Below are 23313 nucleotides of genomic sequence, written 5' to 3' on the forward strand. Positions count from 1 at the left end.
CACATGAAGATATATACTTTATATAGATTCCTCTATATGTATGGAGTAAGGGGACAGTGCCCGGGCACAGGAGTGGCTACTCACATGAAGATATATACTGTATATAGCTTCCTCTATATGTATGGAGTAAGGTGCCAGTGCCGGCTACTTACATGAAGACATGGTAGATGAATGCCCATCCCCGGGGTCTCTCCAGCACGTTGTACAGATAGTTCTGCAGGCGCCGGTATCTCTTGTGTGATGCTGAACTCCTCGGGGGTCCAGGGAGTGGGGTCCCCAATAGTCCCAGGCGTCGGGGGCTGCCGCTCTCCGTCTGCACAGCTGTGAGGGCCACAAACTCCATTTCTTGTCCAGCAATAGGGGCGAGTGAGAGTGAGGGCACCCGGCCATTGTCCGTCTGGGGCTGTGCCCCCACTGCCATGCTCCCTCTGGGGCAGGAGGTCTCAGCTCATCACAGGGCTCAGGCAGTGCACAGGAGACGAGGAGGGATGGAGAGAGAGAGAGCCAGCGGCGTGTTCAGCGCGGTGGAGAAGGCTGTGGACGTAGCTGACGGGAAAGTTTAGCTTCCATCACAGAGCAAAGTTTCCTATACGCTGCACATAGCCACCCGTGCCTTTCTGTCAGGACGTGGCTGCTCTCCACCTCCCTGCTGTCCCAAGTAGTGCAGCGCTCTCTCTTCTAACAGCCTCCTTGTGTATTTAAAGGTTGCAAGGAGCGGAGGGAGGGATGTGCGCGCGCATCACAAAAGCGGGAGCCGGCCACCATGAGGAGGGTGACAGGTAGGGGGTGACAGGCAGTAAGCACACAGAGAAGAGGCATTGTACAGGAGAAGAAGCCACCATGAGGAGAGGGGTTCAGGGGGTGACAGGTAGTAACCACACAGAGAAGGAGAGGTATGGTACAGGAGAAGAAGCCACCCTGAGGAGAGGGGTTCAGGGGGTGGCAGGTAGTAACCACACAGAGAAGAAGCATTGTACAGGAGAAGAAGCCACCCTGAGGAGAGGGGCTCCGGGGGTGACAGGTAGTAAGCACACAGAGAAGAGGCATTGTACAGGAGAAGAAGCCACCCTGAGGAGAGGGGTTCAGGGGGTGGCAGGTAGTAACCACACCGAGAAGAGGCATGGCACAGGAGAAGAAGCCCCCCTGAGGAGAGGGGCTGCGGGGGTGACTGGTAGTAAGCACACATAGAAGAACAGGCATGGTACAGAAGAAGAAGCCACCCTGAGGAGAGGGGCTCCGGGGGTGACAGGTAGTAACCACACAGAGGAGAGGCATTGTACAGGAGAAGAAGCCCCCCTGAGGAGAGGGGTTCAGGGGGTGGCAGGTAGTAACCACACAGAGAAGGAGAGGCATGGTACAGGAGAAGAAGCCCCCCTGAGGAGAGGGGCTCCGGGGGTGACAGGTAGTAACCACACAGAGAAGGAGAGGCATGGTACAGGAGAAGAAGCCCCCCTGAGGAGAGGGGCTCCGGGGGTGACAGGTAGTAACCACACAGAGAAGGAGAGGCATGGTACAGGAGAAGAAGCCACCCTGAGGAGAGGGGCTCCGGGGGTGACAGGTAGTAAGCACACAGAGAAGAGGCATTGTACAGGAGAAGAAGCCACCCTGAGGAGAGGGGCTCCGGGGGTGACAGGTAGTAATCACACAGAGAAGAGGCATGGTACAGGAGAAGAAGCCACCCTGAGGAGAGGGGCTCCAGGGGTGACAGGCAGTAACCACACAGAGAAGAAGCATTGTACAGGAGAAGAAGCCACCATGAGGAGAGGGGTTCAGGGGGTGACAGGTAGTAACCACACAGAGAAGGAGAGGTATGGTACAGGAGAAGAAGCCACCCTGAGGAGAGGGGTTCAGGGGGTGGCAGGTAGTAACCACACAGAGAAGAGGTATGGCACAGGAGAAGAAGCCACCCTGAGGAGAGGGGCTCCGGGGGTGACAGGTAGTAAGCACACAGAGAAGAGGCATTGTACAGGAGAAGAAGCCACCCTGAGGAGAGGGGTTCAGGGGGTGGCAGGTAGTAACCACACCGAGAAGAGGCATGGCACAGGAGAAGAAGCCCCCCTGAGGAGAGGGGCTGCGGGGGTGACTGGTAGTAAGCACACATAGAAGAACAGGCATGGTACAGAAGAAGAAGCCACCCTGAGGAGAGGGGCTCCGGGGGTGACAGGTAGTAACCACACAGAGGAGAGGCATTGTACAGGAGAAGAAGCCCCCCTGAGGAGAGGGGTTCAGGGGGTGGCAGGTAGTAACCACACAGAGAAGAGGTATGGCACAGGAGAAGAAGCCACCCTGAGGAGAGGGGCTCCGGGGGTGACAGGTAGTAAGCACACAGAGAAGAGGCATTGTACAGGAGAAGAAGCCACCCTGAGGAGAGGGGTTCAGGGGGTGGCAGGTAGTAACCACACCGAGAAGAGGCATGGCACAGGAGAAGAAGCCCCCCTGAGGAGAGGGGCTGCGGGGGTGACTGGTAGTAAGCACACATAGAAGAACAGGCATGGTACAGAAGAAGAAGCCACCCTGAGGAGAGGGGCTCCGGGGGTGACAGGTAGTAACCACACAGAGGAGAGGCATTGTACAGGAGAAGAAGCCCCCCTGAGGAGAGGGGTTCAGGGGGTGGCAGGTAGTAACCACACAGAGAAGGAGAGGCATGGTACAGGAGAAGAAGCCCCCCTGAGGAGAGGGGCTCCGGGGGTGACAGGTAGTAACCACACAGAGAAGGAGAGGCATGGTACAGGAGAAGAAGCCCCCCTGAGGAGAGGGGCTCCGGGGGTGACAGGTAGTAACCACACAGAGAAGGAGAGGCATGGTACAGGAGAAGAAGCCACCCTGAGGAGAGGGGCTCCGGGGGTGACAGGTAGTAAGCACACAGAGAAGAGGCATTGTACAGGAGAAGAAGCCACCCTGAGGAGAGGGGCTCCGGGGGTGACAGGTAGTAATCACACAGAGAAGAGGCATGGTACAGGAGAAGAAGCCACCCTGAGGAGAGGGGCTCCAGGGGTGACAGGTAGTAAGCACACAGAGGAGAGGCATGGTACAGGAGAAGAAGCCCCCCTGAGGAGAGGGGTTCAGGGGGTGGCAGGTAGTAACCACACAGAGAAGAGGCATGGTACAGGAGAAGAAGCCACCCTGAGGAGAGGGGCTCCAGGGGTGACAGGTAGTAAGCACACAGAGGAGAGGCATGGTACAGGATAAGAAGCCCCCCTGAGGAGAGGGGTTCAGGGGGTGGCAGGTAGTAACCACACAGAGAAGGAGAGGCATGGTACAGGAGAAGAAGCCCCCCTGAGGAGAGGGGCTCCGGGGGTGACAGGTAGTAACCACACAGAGAAGGAGAGGCATGGTACAGGAGAAGAAGCCACCATGAGGAGAGGGGCTCCGGGGGTGACAGGTAGTAAGCACACAGAGAAGAGGCATTGTACAGGAGAAGAAGCCACCCTGAGGAGAGGGGCTCCGGGGGTGACAGGTAGTAATCACACAGAGAAGAGGCATGGTACAGGAGAAGAAGCCACCCTGAGGAGAGGGGCTCCAGGGGTGACAGGTAGTAACCACACAGAGAAGGAGAGGCATGGTACAGGAGAAGAAGCCACCCTGAGGAGAGGGGCTCCAGGGGTGACAGGTAGTAACCACACAGAGAAGAGGCATGGTACAGGAGAAGAAGCCCCCCTGAGGAGAGGGGCTCCAGGGGTGACAGGTAGTAAGCACACAGAGGAGAGGCATGGTACAGGAGAAGAAGCCACCCTGAGGAGAGGGGCTCAGGGGGTGACAGGTAGTAATCACACAGAGAAGAGGCATTGTACAGGAGAAGAAGCCACCCTGAGGAGAGGGGCTCCAGGGGTGACAGGTAGTAAGCACACAGAGGAGAGGCATGGTACAGGAGAAGAAGCCCCCCTGAGGAGAGGGGTTCAGGGGGTGGCAGGTAGTAACCACACAGAGAAGGAGAGGCATGGTACAGGAGAAGAAGCCCCCCTGAGGAGAGGGGCTCCGGGGGTGACAGGTAGTAACCACACAGAGAAGGAGAGGCATGGTACAGGAGAAGAAGCCACCATGAGGAGAGGGGCTCCGGGGGTGACAGGTAGTAAGCACACAGAGAAGAGGCATTGTACAGGAGAAGAAGCCACCCTGAGGAGAGGGGCTCCGGGGGTGACAGGTAGTAATCACACAGAGAAGAGGCATGGTACAGGAGAAGAAGCCACCCTGAGGAGAGGGGCTCCAGGGGTGACAGGTAGTAACCACACAGAGAAGGAGAGGCATGGTACAGGAGAAGAAGCCACCCTGAGGAGAGGGGCTCCAGGGGTGACAGGTAGTAACCACACAGAGAAGAGGCATGGTACAGGAGAAGAAGCCCCCCTGAGGAGAGGGGCTCCAGGGGTGACAGGTAGTAAGCACACAGAGGAGAGGCATGGTACAGGAGAAGAAGCCACCCTGAGGAGAGGGGCTCAGGGGGTGACAGGTAGTAATCACACAGAGAAGAGGCATTGTACAGGAGAAGAAGCCACCCTGAGGAGAGGGGCTCCAGGGGTGACAGGTAGTAAGCACACAGAGGAGAGGCATGGTACAGGAGAAGAAGCCACCCTGAGGAGAGGGGCTCCAGGGGTGACAGGTAGTAAGCACACAGAGGAGAGGCATGGTACAGGAGAAGAAGCCACCCTGAGGAGAGGGGCTCCAGGGGTGACAGGTAGTAAGCACACAGAGGAGAGGCATGGTACAGGAGAAGAAGCCACCCTGAGGAGAGGGGCTCAGGGGGTGACAGGTAGTAAACACACAGAGAATGAGAGGCATTGTACAGGAGAAGAAGCCCCCCTGAGGAGAGGGGCTCCGGGGGTGACAGGTAGTAAGCACACAGAGAAGAGGCTTTGTACAGGAGAAGAAGCCACCCTGAGGAGAGGGGCTCAGGGGTGACAGGTAGTAAGCACAAAGAGAAGAAGAGAAAAGGTAAAGGAGAAGAAGCCCCATTGTTGATATTTGTCATCCGCAGTGCGTCCGCCTCTTAACCCCTTAACGCTCTGCGCCGTAGCTCTACGGCGCAGAGGTATAAGGGATGTATGAGGAGGGCTCATGGGCTGAATCCTCTTCATACAGAGGTGGGGGTTGTTGCATATTGCATCAAACCCCCACCGCTAATAACCGCGGTCGGTGCTTGCACCGATCGCGGCTATTAACCCTTTCAACGACGCCGGCAAAGTCGCCGGCGGTTGCCATGGTAGCCTCGGGTCTTCGTTTGACCCGAGACTATCTGGCATCTGCAGATTCGTTACAATGAGCCAGTGGCTCATTGTAATGAATGTGCTGCAAAAATGCCATATATTGCAATACAGAAGTATTGCAGTACAGGCGGTCCCCTACTTAAGGACACCCGACTTACAGACAACCCATAGTTACAGACAGACCCCTCTGACCTCTGGTGAAGCTTTCTGAATGCTTTGCTATAGTCCCAGATTGCAATAATCAGCTGTAAGGTGTCTGTAATGAAGCTTTATTGATAATCCATGGTCCCATTACAGCAAAAAATGTTTAAACTCCAATTGTCGCTGGGGCCAAAATTTTTTTTTGTCTTGATCTACAATTAGAAAATATACAGTTTCGACTTACATACAAATTCAACTTAAGAACAAACCTCCAGACCCTATCTTGTACGTAACCCGGGGACTGTCTGTATATGGTAGGAGCGATCTGACTATCTAGGGTTAATGTACCCTAGATGGTCTAAAAAATAGTGAAAAAAAAAATTTAAAAAAGTTTAAAAAATAAAAAAAATTAATAAAATATTAAAAGTTCAAATCACCCCCTTTCCCTAGAACGGATATAAAACATAATAAACAGTAAAAATCACAAACATATTAGGTATCGCCGCGTCCCAAAATGCCCGATCTATCAAAATATAAAAACGGTTACGGGCGGCGGTGACCTCCGAGGCAGGAAATGGCGCCCAAATGTCCGAAATGCGACTTTTACACCTTTTTACATAACATAAAAAATGAAACAAAAAATTATCAAAATGTCGCACAGACCTCAAAATGGTAGCAATGAAAACGTCGCCTCATTTCGCAAAAAATTGACCCCTCACACATCTCCGTGCGCCAAAGTATGAAAAAGTTATTAGCGTCAGAAGATGGCAAAAAAATGTTTTTCTTTTTTGTACACATTCGTTTAATTTTTGAAAATGTATTAAAACACAATAAAACCTATATAAATTTGTTATCACCGCGATCGCACCGAACCAAAGAATAAAGTAGGTTTGTTATTTGGAGCAAAGAGTGAAAGTCGTAAAAACTGAGCCCACAAGAACGTGACGTGCGTTTTTTTTTTCAATTTTTCCACATTTGGAATTTTTTTTCAGCTTCGCAGTACACGGCATGTTAAAATAAATAACATTACGGGAAAGTAAAATTTGTTACGCACAAAATAAGCCCTCACACAGGTCTGTACACGTAAAAATGAAAAAGTTATGGATTTTTGAATTTGGAGAGGGAGAAATGAGCCGAAAAACCCTGCGTCCTTAAGGGGTTAATATATAAGGCAGTTTCAGCCGAAGAAATAAAACGCAGCAGCGATGTTTCACATGTGAAAAGTCACCGTCAGCAGCGAGTGCGCCAGCGCAGGGACAGCAACACCACATGCCAACCCTCTCCCCGGCCGAGCGGAGCTCCCCCCTTTGCGATTATTTCAGGGCTTATACGCCACTGATGGGACACAGAGGCCCTGGTAAATATGCCCCAATATGAGTATTTAGTACTTACATTTATTTATAATGTTTTTCCTAAAATTCACAGCATTTTTAATTCTCTTTATACCATTTCATGTTTGCCATAGGATCACTAATACTCCGCTATCCACTATTTCTGTTAACCAGAGAAGCATATAGGGTCTAGTGGTCACTGAGGAAACTGTATATAGTTCTGAAACGTGGTTGGTCATATCCCACATCCCATATAGAAAGACAGATCACTGTGAGCTTTGTGAGTGGATCTATGTTGCTGGTACATAGAGACTGTGGGAGTGATTCAGTTCTATGTCAGTCTTTGGAGCACTGCTGCTCATCAGATTCATTAAAGTGGATTTGGCCCCCTTCTTTCCTCCCAAGTTCCCATAGAGAATAGTCTGCACATTGCCAAAGAGTGGCTTATTCTCAAAAAAATATAAGTTAAATCAAAGTTTACCTTTCTGTATGCAGAGCTGTGTCTCTAGTTCGCTGGGAGTGGGCAGTGAGGAGTGGAGAAGACATATATGAAGTCCTGAGGGGGGAAGTGAAGGGGGCAGAAGATATGGAGGACATGGGAGATTTTTTTATTTTAAATAAATGCATGACGGAGCCATTTCCCAAGAGTGGGGGGGAACACTTCTCACTGGACACTCCCAAGAGACTAGGGACACAGCTCTGCGTGCAGAAATGTAAACTTTAATCTAACTTCAAAAGCCAGTTTTATTATAAAAACTGTTTGTCAATGTGTAAAATATTCTCTTTGGGGACATAGGGGAGGCAGAAAAAGGGCTGCTGATGACAGGTTCCCTTTATATAAATGTTCTTATACTCCACTTGGTGCCTGTGCTTTTATTTTTTTCAAAAAGTTGCAGGTCATGAATGTGGATTTCACACTGTTGCACGAGAAGTATTTCTATGTTTATGCCACTTTATTGAAGTGGCAGAAAGAGCCCTGTGCCACTTTTTAGCAGTGAAAAGTTACAAAATACCTCGATGTGACTTTTTTATGCCAAAATAGACTAGCAAAACCAATGATAACACCCTGTGTATTTGCATTACCACCCAGTGAGAACAACGTACCCTAAAGTCTAAACCACTCAAATGGTGAGTCCATGAAGCTCAGATCTTCAACTCTGAAATACTGCTTTGGATTACACTAACGGTTTTAAGTGTACACAGCAGCATTTGTGTCTGATTACAACAGGTAGGAACTGTTTGTCAGCTCTCTGAGCTGTAACTGCAAACGCTGCCCATGGTCCATAGTAGTTGGATTTCCCTCAGGTAGCCAATTATTAAATGAGCTGCTCAGTCTGTGTGAGCTTACAATGCCAGCTGCCCATGCTGACTCATCTCTGCATGCCAACTCTGTGGGCAGCTGTCGGCGTCTATTGATGGGTGGCCAGAGGAAGCTATCGTAATGATCTGGCTTTCTGCTGGGTCACTACTGGCCCAATGACTGTCACTACAATTCTCAATGTCTCTACAATTTTAAAGAACATGTATCAATACAACAAACAGAGATCAGAAACCTACATTTATTTATTAGCCAATGTATCCCTTTATGATTCTTTATTAATTGAGATAGTCAAAACAAATTGGATGAAGTAAAGTTTGACCCGAATTTCATGAAAAATTCTATTTGGCTTGAATCTGAATTTCTTGGCAACTTGTGGTATGAAGTCCCAGGAGCAGGGGTTCATAGAAGCCATGATGAACTTGCTGGAGCCCTTTCCAGTCTTAATCCTGGTAATGGCACACTTTCTGCCGAGACCTCCTGGTCTTTTTTAAATCAATAATTTTTATTAAATTTCTCCAACACATTTTCCGTTTTCAACACAGGACCTCCTGGTCTTGGCATAAATGGCACCCTCTTTTGAAGCCTTGACTTGACCTTGGGGGACAGGGTTCTCCTGGTGGTGGAGAAGCAAAGCTGCATTTGACAGGGAGCATCCATCAGGTAGCAGAGTAGGAGGGACCATTTCTAATTCATCATGGAGCAAGGCACTTGGCCATAAGCACTCCAGAAGGTCAAATAGGACTTCCACAACCTCCTGGTCTGATCCATTTAAGAGCTAAAACTAAAATTTAGCAAAATGATTGAATAGACTTTTTGAAAAATCATCTCCTCATATTAATTCAAATATTTAATGCTGTGCAGTGTCAAAGAAATTACATTTCCCACCACTTTTATAACATATACATCTACTTGTTAGCCCAAAGGTTGTAATCATATTCAAACCCATGCAATCGCTTTGAGCCCTTAAGATTAGAGGACCTACACTGTGGAGTGATGCAGTCGATTCTCCTGGGAGAAAGATGGGCAATATCCGGAATCCTCCCTGCATCCTTTAACCTATTGACACTCAGCGATATATCTGTCACTGAGCTCTGCTGGTTAACGATCCTTGACGGCTCATGACTGGAGCCCTCACCAGGAAGCATCGGGTATCAAGTTGAAACTTACAGCTGACACCCCAGTATAATACCCGTGGTCGGAGTGAGCTCTGTAACAACCTGTACAATAAAACTGTATCATTATTGAACCTGCACAATGAACACCATACATTTTTACCTATCTTATCCCACAAAAAAATTCAATTAAAAAATATATCTGCTCCAGAATGGTACTGGTGTAAAGTACAGCATGTCCCACTAAATAAAATCTTTGAACCACCTTAATAGACAAAAAATAAAAGTGATTCAGATCTTTAAAGTCAGTGATGCAAAAACTATAGATTTTTCCCAACATTGTTTTATTCTGCAAGTAATGTAAAAAAGAAAAAATATAGAAATATGGTATCACTGTAATCATACTGACCCATAGAACAAAGGTACCATATTTATTGGGTGAACAACAAAAAAAATGGTGGTGAACAACAAAAAAAATGAAAAATGTGATACAGAATTGATGTTTTTCCTACCACTTCCCTCAAGAAAATTTTATAAATCTTCTTCAATAGGGCATAGCCACCCCAAAATAGTATCACTTAAAAATGCATCTCATCCCAAAAAATAGTCAGATGAACAGAAAATACAAATATTTTATAGCTTACCAAAAACCATTACATCCTTTAGGACAAAAGAGGCCACTGCATAAACCCTCCTTACCTTCTGAGCCTCGCTGTGCTCCCATACAACTAGTAACATCCATATGTGGGGTGTTTTTGATCTTGGTACAAATTGCATAACAAATTTTAAGATGTTTTTTCTCCTTTTATCACATCTTTTATGAATCTGTAAATTTTAGGGGTAAATTAGACCATTCTAAATTTCACCTTCATTATGATTTAGTTACTTTGAAGTCAACAAGCTTTAAAAAATCTGCGCGTGAAAAACACATTGAAAATGCATTGGAAACACATAAAAACGTGCATGAACAAACTCTGATGGAAAACTGATTGAACTGAACAGACGTGATCTGCAAAGAGGCCCAGCTCCATACACCCAGGTATGAAAAAGTTACAGGTGTGAGAATGTGGCAATGTAACAGTTTTTAATGTAATGTTTTAGACTTTATTTTAGGCCCCATGCACACAACCGGATATAAATGGGCGGATGTGTGTGGCCGGAGTACGGCCCCATGCATTCCAATGGGCAATACGGGCATCCATGTACATGTATATTGTCCACTGTACCGTACCGTAAGTGAGCCATATATGCATGTCCTATTTTCCACTGTATTTCCGTTCCTTACGGCCCATAGAAGTCAATGGGAACGTATAAAATACGGGTTAAGGCTACATTCACACGATGTATGCCCGCCGTACCGGAGTACGGCGGGCATACATCGGCGCAGCAGAGAGGAGCAGGGATGAGCGCAGGGGATGTCCAATCTTCCATAGGAAGATACAGCGCAAGGGCGCCATATCACGGGAAAAGATAGGACATGTCCTATCTTTTCCCTGGCTATGGAGCGGTGCGGTGCCGCACGTGTGCAGCACCATACCGCTCCCATACAGGGCCGTGAGCCCATAGAAGTGTATGGGGGATGTATATCGGCCGTATATACGTCCCCCATACATGTGTGTGAATGTAGCCTAAATACGTTCTGCATGCAGCTGTGCACCGTAAGCTGCCATATATACGTGCAGAATCCAGAACCAGTGGGAGGTGCATACTGTCAGCCATCCATCATCTGCCAGCCCACTGTATTTTATACGGATATGGTACGGATATGATGCAAAATATTGCCATACTGTTTCAATATGTCTTGTATTTACGTCCAGAATACAGCTGTATATATACAGAGCAGAAAAGACCATACGGTCATGTGTATAAGGCCTTAAAGACGTAAAAACATAGAATATGACAGTGCACAACTGTATTTTTTGTGACAATTCCACCACATTGGGATTCCATAACATACCACAAATTATTAAATGGTGCCACTAGACAGCACAATTTGTCCAGCAGATAATAAGCCCTAATATAGCTTTGTAAATTGAAAAAGCTAAAAGATATGCTTTGTGGAATGAGCAGAGTGATAACGGAAACACAAAACCAAAAGCCAAAAGTTTTTGCAATAGACTCCTTGCTTTGCCATTTGGAGCCAAGCTGTGTGTTAGAGAAGCCCCAACTATTTCACCAAATATGTCCTTTGTCATTGTGGAAATATTTAATTTTATTATACATTCAGGTTACTACATTCAGACATTAGCATAAGAAATGCAAGGTAAGTACTGTATATACTCGAGTATAAGCCGAGGGTGGGAAATGCATTGGTCACAGCCTTCCCACTATATAGCCAGCAAGCCCCTTTAGTATATTGCCAGCTATCCCCATGTAGTATATAGCCTGCCAGTCAGCCCCCTGTTCTGTATAGCCTGCCAGCCCCCTGTAGTATATAGCCCGCCAGCCCCTTGTAGATTATAGCCTGCCAGCCCCCTGTTGTATATAGCCTGCCTGCTCCTTGTAGCATATAACCTGCCAGCCCCCTGTAGTGTATAGCCTGCCAGCCCCCTAGTGTATAGCCTGTCAGCCCCTCCAGTATATAGTCTGCATTTGCCAGCACATTATTTGTGCTGAAAAGCTCGGCTTATACTCGAGTATATACGGTATGTCATGATTTTTCATAGACTTCGTTTTATGTGTTTCCACATTAACTTAAAAAATAAACCTTAAATGATTAAAGGTCTGTATTTTCCATAAAATAAAAACATTATGTGTAATAGAGTGTCTCCAGCATCCATATTGGATAGAATATTGGATATGAATAGAAAATGTTATTGCTTTTCATTGTATCCATATAAAAGCAGTGACACTATTAGCAAAAGACACATGTATTCTAGAAGTTATCTGCTGTGGATTACGATTTATCCAATAAAGCTAAATCCTTGATACTGGTGTCCCATTGTTTTGTTTTTTCTAATTGGTACTACCAGGTATATACTTTAGACACTACAAGATATACCCCGCCGCAGGGGTGTATTTGTTTGTAGCTGAATGTGCCGTGTTAACGTGACATCGGCAGTTGGCCTCAGTATACCCACAGATGTCAGCAGTGATGGGAGGTGTTGAAATAAAGCAGAGGTAAGGACCTCTTTTGGCTGGAGGTCAGAGATTTGATCCACGATATACTCTCAATCTCAATACCCCTTACCCCCCTGTTCTACCTGCTCAATATTACCCCACAACCTCTGCCTAAGTTGTCCATGAGGTTAGCCTTACACATTCTCACGGCAGCCAAGTGCCTGATCGCGCAACACTGGAAGAAGACGAACCCTCCAACCAGAGGGTCCCTCCTGGCAAGAGTGAGAGAGGTCCGAATTATGGAATCTATGATTGCATCAATGACGGACAAAATAGACCTTTTCTCTAAGGTCTGGGCCCCATGGGATGCATACTGGGCGGGTGTGTTAAGCCAAGGAGGTGATTGAACTTGATGTAGACACAGCTTATAGAGAGATTTTACACATTTTTCCTTCTTCCTTGTTCCCTTATGTATCCTTGTCTGGCGTCTCCCCCACGCCGATGTATGTAACTAATGATCTAAGGCTAATCTTTTAAACCTTTTGTTGGCCATTTTTCTTATATTGTTAACACTACTTGGATTTTTCATAAGGAAATTGTGTAAAACATTTTTATTGAAATAAAAAAAACTTAAATTAAAAAAAGGGACTTTCGGGTCATGTCAAAGACACATTGGCTGCCTGTGACCTGCCATCAACTCTGAGTGGTCTCATCACTCTGGCCACTCAGATTGACGTCCGGTTTAAGGACCGCTCTGAGGATTTACGCCTTGAGCATCCGCAAGCCCGGGTTTGAAGCTTGCCTCGCTTGGCACCTGCCTTCCAATCCAGCCCCCGGCCGTGCCGTCTGCAGAGGAACCAATGCAGGGGGACAGAACCCGACTTTCTCCAGGAACGCTCCAGACGACATCAGGAAGACCTGTATTGTGCCAGTCCGGAACATTTCATTGGGGCTTGTCCTGTTCGTCCTCAGCTTCTGGGAACCGCCAGCAACTAGGGTTCTTAGGAGAAGCATCCCTAGGGGAAAGCAAAGCTTCTCCATGCCTGAATATTCCCGTGCTCCTGAGCTTCCTGGCACCCATAGCCAGATTCAGGTTGCTGCTTTCTTGTACTCCTGTTCTGCGGGAAACATTGTGGATGCTGCCCTGGTCTCCCAGCATGACATCCCTGTGGTCTTCCGCCAGTACCCTCTGGTCATCTTCTCAGTCAGTGGACAATTTCTCTCCAATCCGGTCCAGAACCATACTGAGCCTATCTCCCTGCAAGTTTGAGCGCTTCATAAAGAGAGACTGTCTTTTTACATGCTGTCCTATCTGCTCCACATCTTGCTAGTTTGTTCTTTCATCAACACATCATTTCTGATCGCGGGGGTTCAGTTTGTGTTCTGGCGATCCTTGTGTAACCAGCTGCAAGTGAATCTGGAGTTTTACGCTTATCACTCTTAGTTGAATGGTCAAGTGAAAAGGATGCACCAAACTTTGGGCTGTTATCTCCGCCATTTCGGCTCTGCCCGTCAGGATGACTGGTCCAATCTGTTGCCTTAGGCGGAGTTCTCCAATAACTCCCTGGACTCTGATTCTGCTGGGGCAGCTCCATTCTTTGTTGTCTAAGGACAAATTCCACGCCCACCTCTTTCTCGCTCTGCTCCATCAGATGTCCCTGCGGTAGGAGAGTTGGTGCAGGACCTCAATTCGATCTGGGAACAGACTCGTCAGTCTCTAGTTCAGGCCACTGCACAAACCAAGTTCCAGGCTGATAAAAAAACGTAGGTCTCCTCCAGTCTTCTCTCCAGTTGACAAGGTGTGGCTATCATACAGATACGTCCGGCTGAAAATCCCTAGCTATAAGCTTGGACCACGTTTTCTGGATCTGTTCGAGGTGGTAAAGCGCATAAATCCTATGCCATATAAACTCTGTCTTCCTCCCGCTATGCGCATCCCATACTCCTTCCATGTCTCGTCCGCTTTCCCCGATGTCACTCGTCACTCACCTGCATTCTATTTCAGTGTATCGACCTCCCGTTGTGATCCTGGACCTGTTCCCAACTACGTTGCTTTGCTGCCAGCCCTGACCTTCTGCTCCGTCTCTGGCCCTGAACCTTGGCCGCCTGTCTTGACCACCTGCCTGTCCCCGACCACAAGCTTGCCTGCTGACTTTGTACCTCGACCTTGGCTGCCACCATGGACAAGTTACACCTGTGAAACGACCTGATGGTACCACGCCGCAGCAAGTCCAACCCACTTTCCAGTGGGCTCTGGTGAAGACCGGGTGCCACTTAGATTCTGGTCCCAGGTGTCAGCTTGTGTCATCATCCGGTTGGTCCAGGGGGTTCACTACCCCAGAAGCCTGACAAGTATTTACATTAATTTCAGCTCATTAAAGGGGTATACCAGGAATCAGCATAATTCATATAAAAATGGGTCCTTCAAATATCATCTAATATATAACTAATTGTTATTTAAAATGTTGCTCCCCTTAGCAGAAAAATGCAGTTGCCATACACTGTAATGAAGAATTAAAATGCCACTGGCTCTTTAATCAGTCTGTTGATTTCCTCCACATGGAGCAGACACAGGACAGAAGATGGCCGCTAATCACATGTCCACATCACATGTCCTGCACCTGCCTTGGCAGGTCATGTGATCACCTTTATGTTTGGCTGTAGTTGGTTGGTTGCATCCAGTATGGCCAATGTTGTGGTGAGGGCAGTTACAAATAATTACTATGGTAACAGAGCAAGAAAGTCTGTTACATCATCACTGGGAGCAGAGCATAAGAAGGGTGAGTTACTGAGAACTCTGCATTTTGTGAATCATAAGACCAAACTATTTAAGCACCATTTTGTGACTAATGACAATGGGGGTCATTTACTAAAGGCCCGATTCGCGTTTTTGCGACGTGTTAACCGAATTTTTCCGTTTTGCGCCGATTTTCCCTGTATTGCCCCAGGATTTCGGCGCACGTGATCGGATTGTGGCGCACCGCCGTTGGCATGCACGCGACGGAAATCAGGGGGCGTGGACGAACGAAAACCTGCCGCATTTAAAAAAAAAAAGCGGGACACGCACTTACCTTCACCAAGTATAGGATCGTGAACTCCGGCGGGCCTCGGCCTTAGTGAATCGCCGGAAGACCCGAATGACGCTGGATCGCGAATGGACCGGGTAAGTAAATGTGCCCCATTGAGATTTTTTATATTCATTTATTTATAGCATTATGGTTTTTGTATGCCTTTAATCATTTAGATGCTGCTGTTAGTGTAGGTAGAGGGAGGTAACAGGCGGTTGTAATGGCAGGTCAGGGGTTTTACTGATGCCCGTAGGGCTGAAATTAGGGCAAAAAACAGAATAATAATACCCATCCCAAAAAAATTATGGATTAAAATTCCAGTGAAAATTTAAGCAGTGCATGCTCCTGCGCCAGAAAGTATTTAACCTGGTTCTGGTGTTCTATGTGCTCTACCTTCTGGATTTATGCAGTTATGTGGAACATTTATGTATTTACAGGGTGCCGGTGTGATATTGTAACAGATCATGTGCAAAATTGCCATATACTGCTATACTGTAGTATGATAGTATATGGTAGGATCCTTCTGACCCCCTAGGGTTAAAGTACCCAAGGAGGTCTAGAGAATAGTGAAAAAAATTACGAAAAGTCACCCTCTGAAAAAAAAAATAAACAATAAAAATCATAAACATGCTTGGTATCACCGTGTCCCAAAAGTCACCTTCTGAAAAAAAATAAACAATAAAAATCATAAACATGCTTGGTATCACCGTGTCCCAAAAGTCCTGATCTATCAATATATAAAAATAGTTGTACAGTCCCACAAATTGTATCAATGTAAACATCACATCCTGCAAGAAATGACACATTACACAGCTCTGTACGGCAAAGTGTGAAAACTTTGTTAGCGTCAGAATATGGCAAAATGAAGACATTTTTTTCGTACAATAGGTTTTCATTTTTTAAAACCTATTGAAACCTGATAAAACCTATATAGAAGGGGGGAAGTTTCATTTACAGTGACCACAGAGAACACAAGAAAATGGTTCATACATGTTTTTTCAAAGTTGTCAAGTTCACTGCAATCAAATTTTTTTTCTGCCTGTACATTAACCGGTTAAGGGCCCTTTCCCGTTTTTTCATTTCCATTTTTACTCCCCACCTTCAAAAATCTGTAACTTTTTTATTTTTGCACGTAAAAAGCTATGTGACGGCTCGTTTTTTTGCGTAACAAATTGCACTTCATAGTGATTGCATTGAATATTCCATGCCATGTACTGGGAAGCGGGAAAAAAATTCCAAATGCAGTGAAAATGGTGAAAAAACGCATTTGTGTTGTATTCTTGTGGGCTTGGATATTACGGCTTTCACTTCACGCCACAAATGACGCATCTAATTTATTCTTTGGGTCAGTACGATTACAGGGATACCAAATTTGTATAGGTTTTATAATGTTTTCATACATTTACAAAAATTAAAACCTCATGAACAAAAATGTTTTTTTTATTTTGCCGTCTTCTTGTGCTTATAACTTTTCCATACTTCGTTGTATGGAGTTGAGGGTGGTGTCATCTTTTGCGACTTTTGATGATGTTTTCAATGATATTATTTTTAGGACTGTACGACCTTTTGATCACTTTTTATAGAATTTTCAATTTTTTTTTAAATGGCATCCCCATTACGGGGATAAACGCAGTGAAAAAACATTATTATATTTTGATAGATCAGGCATTTTTGGACGCGGCGATACCTAATGTGTTTATGATTTTTACTGTTTATTTATATTTATATCAGTTCTAGGGAAAGGGGGGTGATTTGAATTTTTAGGTTTTTTTTATTATAATTTTTTTTTTTAACTTTTTTTAAATTTTTACTTTTACTATTTTTCAGACTCCCTAGGGTACTTTAACCCTAGGTTGTCTGATCGATCCTACCATATACTGCCATACTGCAGTGGGGATATGGGGATTTTACTCCTCATACATTACAATGTGCTGATAGCACACTGTAATGAATGGGTTAACCCGAAGTAGCTTCGGGTCTTCGTGAGACCCAAAGCTACCATGGCGACGGATCGCCGCTCCCCGATGACATCATGGGGAGCGGCGACCCTCGGAAAGATGGTGCCGGCGGCGATCAGCAAGAAAACACCCGCGATCGGTGCCGGCACCGATCGCGGGTGTTACCGGTAAGCCTTTGCTACAATATGCAGCAGAGACTTACCGGCTACCGCCCGCGAGCCCTCCCATGCATCGGAACGCGACCGCCGCCGTGAATACACGGCGGGCAGTCGCGGACCGATTAAATACTGCCAATAGGAAGTACAATTTGTTACACAGAAAACAAGCTATTATAAAGCTAAAATGAAAAAAGTTATGGATTTGTTAAAAAGGGGAACAAGAAATCAGAATAGCTAAATAGCTAAAAAGGGCATCGGTGCGAAGGGGTCAATATAAATTTAAAGTAAAATTTTTTATAGTGCTGTGTGACGGGATAGACTTCTCGCTCACAAAGTAAAGAGCCTGAAAAAATTCTGGTCCTAGCAGTGATGTTATTGTTCTGGAGCTGCTTGCCATTGTTGAAACTGATGTGTGTGCCCCTTATTGTGACTGAGAACTGAGCTAGTTGTGGAGATAGAGTATATCCGTACCCTACAGATTCCGCACCATGTGACTAGAAGATTTAATGAAGAGATACAGCTAGATGAAAATCTCTATGTTTGCTTTCAGAGAATCTCGAGTCCTCTGTAGGCTAATATATGCTGGCATCTGGGGCCGCAGCTCCCCCTCCCATCTCCTGCTGTTACCTCTGCTCTTTAAATGTGTTTAGTAATGCTAACGGGGCATTTACTAACGAGTAGTATTGCTATTCCCTTGATACCTATAATATGCACTTCTCTTTCCTTCCCCCTCCTCCTATTTCTCTTTCCTACACAGGCCATGTTAACGCCTTACTTCACTTTTGCATTAATGTATTTCCTGCCAATGAAATTCCAATTTACTTGCAGTTTATATATATATATAAATGTAATATTTATATGCAGTTGAAAGAAGTTTACATACACTATATAAAAATACACATATGCATGTTTTTCTATTTGACATGAAAGCAGAATAAACCTTTCCTAATTACCTAAAACCTATATTTGCCAAATGCCAGAATTTTGAGAGAGAATTTTTAATACATACGGTCCATTTAATTGGTATTTGGTATGATTGCCCTTAAACTGTATGACTAGGGTCAAACATTTTGGTTATGCTTACACATGCTTCTCACAAAAGTTGGTAGGAATTGGGGCCATTCTCCCTGACACAACTGGTGTAACTGAGCCATGTTTGTAGGCCACCTTTCTAACATGTGCCTTTTCAGCTTTAAAGCATAACTGTAAAGCTATAGTGATTTTACCAAATTATTTAATGTAATCCCCCCTTTGAAAAAAACAGAACAATGCCTACTTTGTGCTGCTCGACCTTTCTTTCCAAAGTATTGGCGTTATCTGTTCTGAAAGTGTTTGACAAAAATCTTTCTCAGCAGAAGTGAAGTGGGAGGAGACTAAGGTGTCAGTCTCTGCCCTCAGGCTGAGGCCAGTTAGCTTTCCCACAGATGCCATCAACCCTTATGTTCTCTTTCAAAGTAATTTAGCATTACATTTATTTAGTTTTCCACAAGTAAATCAAATCCACTGAACATTGCACAGTGCACATACAGGATGTACATGGTGACAGCCTGGAAAATTTCCATCAGATGGAGGAGCAGGTAAGTAGTGGTAGAACTCATAAGTGACCCAGTTACATGCAGTCTATAGCCTGTGCTGTGTGAGCACTAAGGGTTAATAGCTTATCTGGACAGAGCTAATACTGCCGATGACAAGGTAGGGGAAGGAAGCAGCATAAAGACACGAGATAGATAAAGTTCTGTAGAATCACAGACCGGGATGGAGGGAGGGAACAAGGAAATCTTGTACCTCACTATTCTTTGCAGGAGACATGCATACACATCCAGCTCTGCTGCATTCACTGTTCAGAACACTTCCATCTCTGCTGCATTCACTGTTACATGACCTCCTCCCCTCCCATGAAACCGTAGTTTGTTTACACTTTGTTTCTCTGACCGACTTCAGGGCTTATCAGCACATGGAAAAGAGGCAGCCATTACAGCAATGAGGTAATGTGAGGGCTATAGCAAAGAAACAGTTGCAAATAGGTAATAAAGATAATAGGCACAGTTGTTTTACATCCCAAGAGCTACTGATTTGTGGAAAACAAAAAACCTTTACAGTTACTCTTTAAGGGTCTTTCACATCAGCATTGTTTTTCACATCCAAAGTTTAGTGATTTTCATGGATGCGTCACTGAGCCATTGATTTCTATGGGTGATTTCACATTGGCTTTTTTTTTCACTGATCCGTGGTTCATGGAGAAAATCAGTCCACTATTGAAATCAGTTCAATGTTTTTCACTAATGCGGAACGAAATAGAAGTCAGTTTTTCACACTGATGAGGCTGGGATGCGTTTTTCAAAGCATTGTAGAAACTTGTGCATTTTACATGTTAGAATGTGTTTGGTATTTGGTTTGAAAGCATTTCTCTTCATTTTTGGAAGTGTAAGCAGCTATGTTAACATTTTCATTTTATGTTCCCAGGTTTGTAATCTTCTCCCTTTTTCCTCCAAACGTAACAATGGTCCTTATGGCCAGTCAGTTACATTTAATTTCATTGATCAGGCTTTTTTATGTTTTTTTGGAGTAATGGTTCTTCCTGCCAGAATAGCCTTTTCAGTCCATGTTGATACAGAACTAATATCACAGTGGATACTGACACACTATCAGGTGTGCCTTAAAATACATCCAATGTTCTTAATTAAGATGTTGCCAATATAATAATAATCTATAATAATCTAAAGCATCCAAAGCCATGACATCAGTTTGTTTAAAGGCATAGTAATCTCAGTGTATGTAAACTTTTGACTTTGTAGAAAGTAATAAATATGCCTTAAATGTTTTTCTCTTTATTCTGGCATTTGGCACATACAAATAATTTGGTTATCCTAACTGACCTAAATTGGGAAAGTTTTATTCTGATTTCATGCCAGATGTTTTATGTTCTTTCTTTTGTTTCTTTGTTTTTTTATGTAGTATACAGTATGTAAACTTCTGGTTTCAACTGTTTATATAACATAGATTTTTTGAGATTTGTGTGATAAATTTAGTAGATATAATAGCCCCTATCTCGATCAGGGGTAAAGAATCCAAGCTGCGCCAGGGACAATAAGCCTTTTGCTGTGCCCATTTATAGACATCTTAACTGCAATCTATTGCCACACAGGAATTCGGACTACCATATACTATTTAGGACAGAAGAACTTCTCCACATATTCTCCACAGTCTTTAGTGTTTGTTTAACCCTTCTGGTACTCGAGTTTCAAGAGAGAAAATCCAGTATGTTTCCCGGTTGAGAAGTTTCCTTTTGTGGTCGTGCCCTTGTACCGGTCCGCAAACTTTTTCATTGCCCATACATCTGAAAGTGTTACAGTCACCATCATGTACAGTACGAAAATGCCTTGAAGCCATAGAAACATTTACGGCTTCCCTATTTTTGGCATCTGACAGGGGGCGACATATGCAGACTTTTAATGGTCCACTCGTACACCCAACGTACTGTACCTGACAAGAACTACATGTAATAGTATAAATAACAAATGTGGTGTTACAATTAATAAAATTACCCATTTTATAATGTTTACCTGTACTCAGGGATACAAATTCTCTAGAAGAAGAGGCATGATCACAACATATATACTTCGTGTGGCCACATTTAAAAAAACTCCCAGTAGAAAGCCAAGCTTTCTTTTTATTCTCCAAGGAACTAAATAAGCTAGGGGACAAAATACTTCCTAATGTGGGGGCTTTCCTAGAAACAAACCTGACATTTCCTTCTATATATTTGACAATAGTCTCATCTATAGACAAAAGTGGTAAGTATTTTTTAATAATATTAGTAATTTCCGAATATTGGGAACTAAAGGCTGTAGAAAAAGTGATCGGACATCCTTGAACTCTACTGGATGATCTATTCTGATTATAATTTTCACTAGTAAGTTGTACTCTAGGAATATTATGCACAATATTGGTGGCTCTATTCAGCATCCACGACGGATACTTCCTTCTACGCAAACCCTGACAGATTTTGCTATTTTCTTTCTGATAAATTAATGGATCAGTACAGTTTCTCTTTAATCTAATTAATTCCCCTACTGGTATATTTTTATAGTATGGGAAGCATGGCACGACATAATTTCCAAAATTGAGTTTGCTGCTGTAGGCTTAACATATGGGGTGATAAAAACAAATTCACCACTATTGAGGGTAATATCCAAAAAATTAATTGTCTCCCGATTGAATCCTGAAGTAAATTTTAGGTTCATGTGATTCCTGTTCATGTAACCAACAAAATTGAATGCCTGCAACTCAGTCCCCTCCCATATCAGGAGCAGGTCATCAATATAACAACCATACCATGCCATGGGAGAGAAAAGGGTTGTCAGGAGAAAACAAAAAATCCTGCTCCCCCATCGCCATGTATATATTAGCCATGGAGGGAGAACATTTACCCCCCATTGCCGCTCCGCACTGTTGAACAAAGAATCTACTATCAAACGTAAAATAATTCTTAGATGATAAAAACTCCACAGATAAGATAATAAACTCCTTGGCACACAGATCATAATTACTGTAATTTGTCAAAAAATATGAAAGTGAACTCATATCATGGGTAAGGGAAGGATAGAGGGAGACTACATTGTCTTCAAAAATATTGTGCCTTAAGCTATACCAACTTAAAGTATGAATGGAAAGGTTTAACCCTTTCCCTGCCAAGGACATATTGTATGAGATACATCATAGTTTCTAGGAGCCATAACTTTGGATCCCTGGCACCTAGACTCTCAGGATTTTTTTTCTTTGTAAAAGGAGGATCTAAATTTGTGTTGCTATGTGCCAGGGATCCATGGATATTCATGTAAAATTAAGGGTGCAATTTTTTTTTATGTGTAAATTATTTCTTACTGTCACCTTAATAAATTCTTGGCAGATAGAAACACAATCCTTGATTCATAGGAAAGAGGATCCCTCTAAAATATGCTGTAGGAAGAAGTTGGGGGAGGGTACAAAGAGGAGCTTCTAACAGCTCACAGATAAAGTAAATATTGAATTTATCTGTATCTAAATTTTGGAAAGCTAATGTTCATGTTATTAACCCTCTCCTACCCAGAACAATCAAAGAGTACACTTGCTCTCTGTCATATATTGAGTGATCCTTTTTTATGTAATAGAGCGAGAAGATCAACATTCAATCCTTTCCGCCTACTGTGTCTACATATTAACACCACAACCCAAAAATTGTCCAAAAAGTTGTATGTAAAGAGAAATAAAAGTTAAATACGGTGCTCAGCCTGAATCAGTCAGATGGACTGACGGCACACCCCCTAAGGCCCCTTCCACACTAGCGTTGCAGATAATGTCTGGGTGCAATGCGTGAAAAATTTATGTTTTTTTACTGCGTTTTTGGTTCTTTTTTCCTTGGACTCATTAGCGTTTTTCACGTGCATGTTGTTTACGTTTTGCTTGCGTTTTTTAAATCACATGATTCTTAAATTGGTACTTCCTGACATCGCCTAGCAACCCATCCATTTAAAACGCATTGCACTCGCATTGAACTTGCTATGCTCGTGAGTGCAATGCGTTTTTGAAGCATCTCCATAGACCTGAATGGGGCGTGAAAAACGCACATGAAACGCAAAAGTATAGCATACTTTGATTTTGGCGCGCATCAAAACAAACGCATGCACGCTCGTGAAAAAAAAAACGCAAGTAAGGACAAGCTCACTGGAAACAATGGGACAGAGTGCAATGCAAGTTCTGTGCATCAAAAGCACGTGCAGAACACGCACGTAAAAAATACCTGTGTGGAAGGGGCCTAAGTTGTGTCGCATGGAAGCCAGCGCAGCTCCACTACAAAAGGGTCGCATGCGCCACAATCGCAGCACACACACTTATTAATTACCTGTGCAAGACGTTTTAGCCATGAAGAACGTGAACAGTAAAGTGTGCCGCAAAACGGCGCAAAGCCCTTAGTAAATGTCCCCCAA

The 23313-nt window shown here is 44.4% G+C and overlaps 1 protein-coding gene across 5 annotated transcripts in view; it reads right to left on the bottom strand.

The window, feature by feature from the left end:
• Nucleotides 1–690, bottom strand: part of KCNQ4 (potassium voltage-gated channel subfamily Q member 4) — a 169260-nt gene extending 168570 nt beyond the window's left edge. For all 5 annotated transcript variants that reach the window (XM_072136634.1, XM_072136633.1, XM_072136632.1 and 2 more), the window contains exon 1: nt 153–690. In XM_072136634.1, the coding sequence (XP_071992735.1) occupies nt 153–421 (269 nt within the window). In that variant the 5' untranslated portion in view covers nt 422–690. The remainder of the gene's footprint in view (nt 1–152) is intronic.
• Nucleotides 691–23313: the final 22623 nt, after the last annotated feature.

Source organism: Engystomops pustulosus, chromosome 2, assembly GCF_040894005.1.
Source record: "Engystomops pustulosus chromosome 2, aEngPut4.maternal, whole genome shotgun sequence".
Taxonomy (NCBI): domain Eukaryota; kingdom Metazoa; phylum Chordata; class Amphibia; order Anura; family Leptodactylidae; genus Engystomops; species Engystomops pustulosus.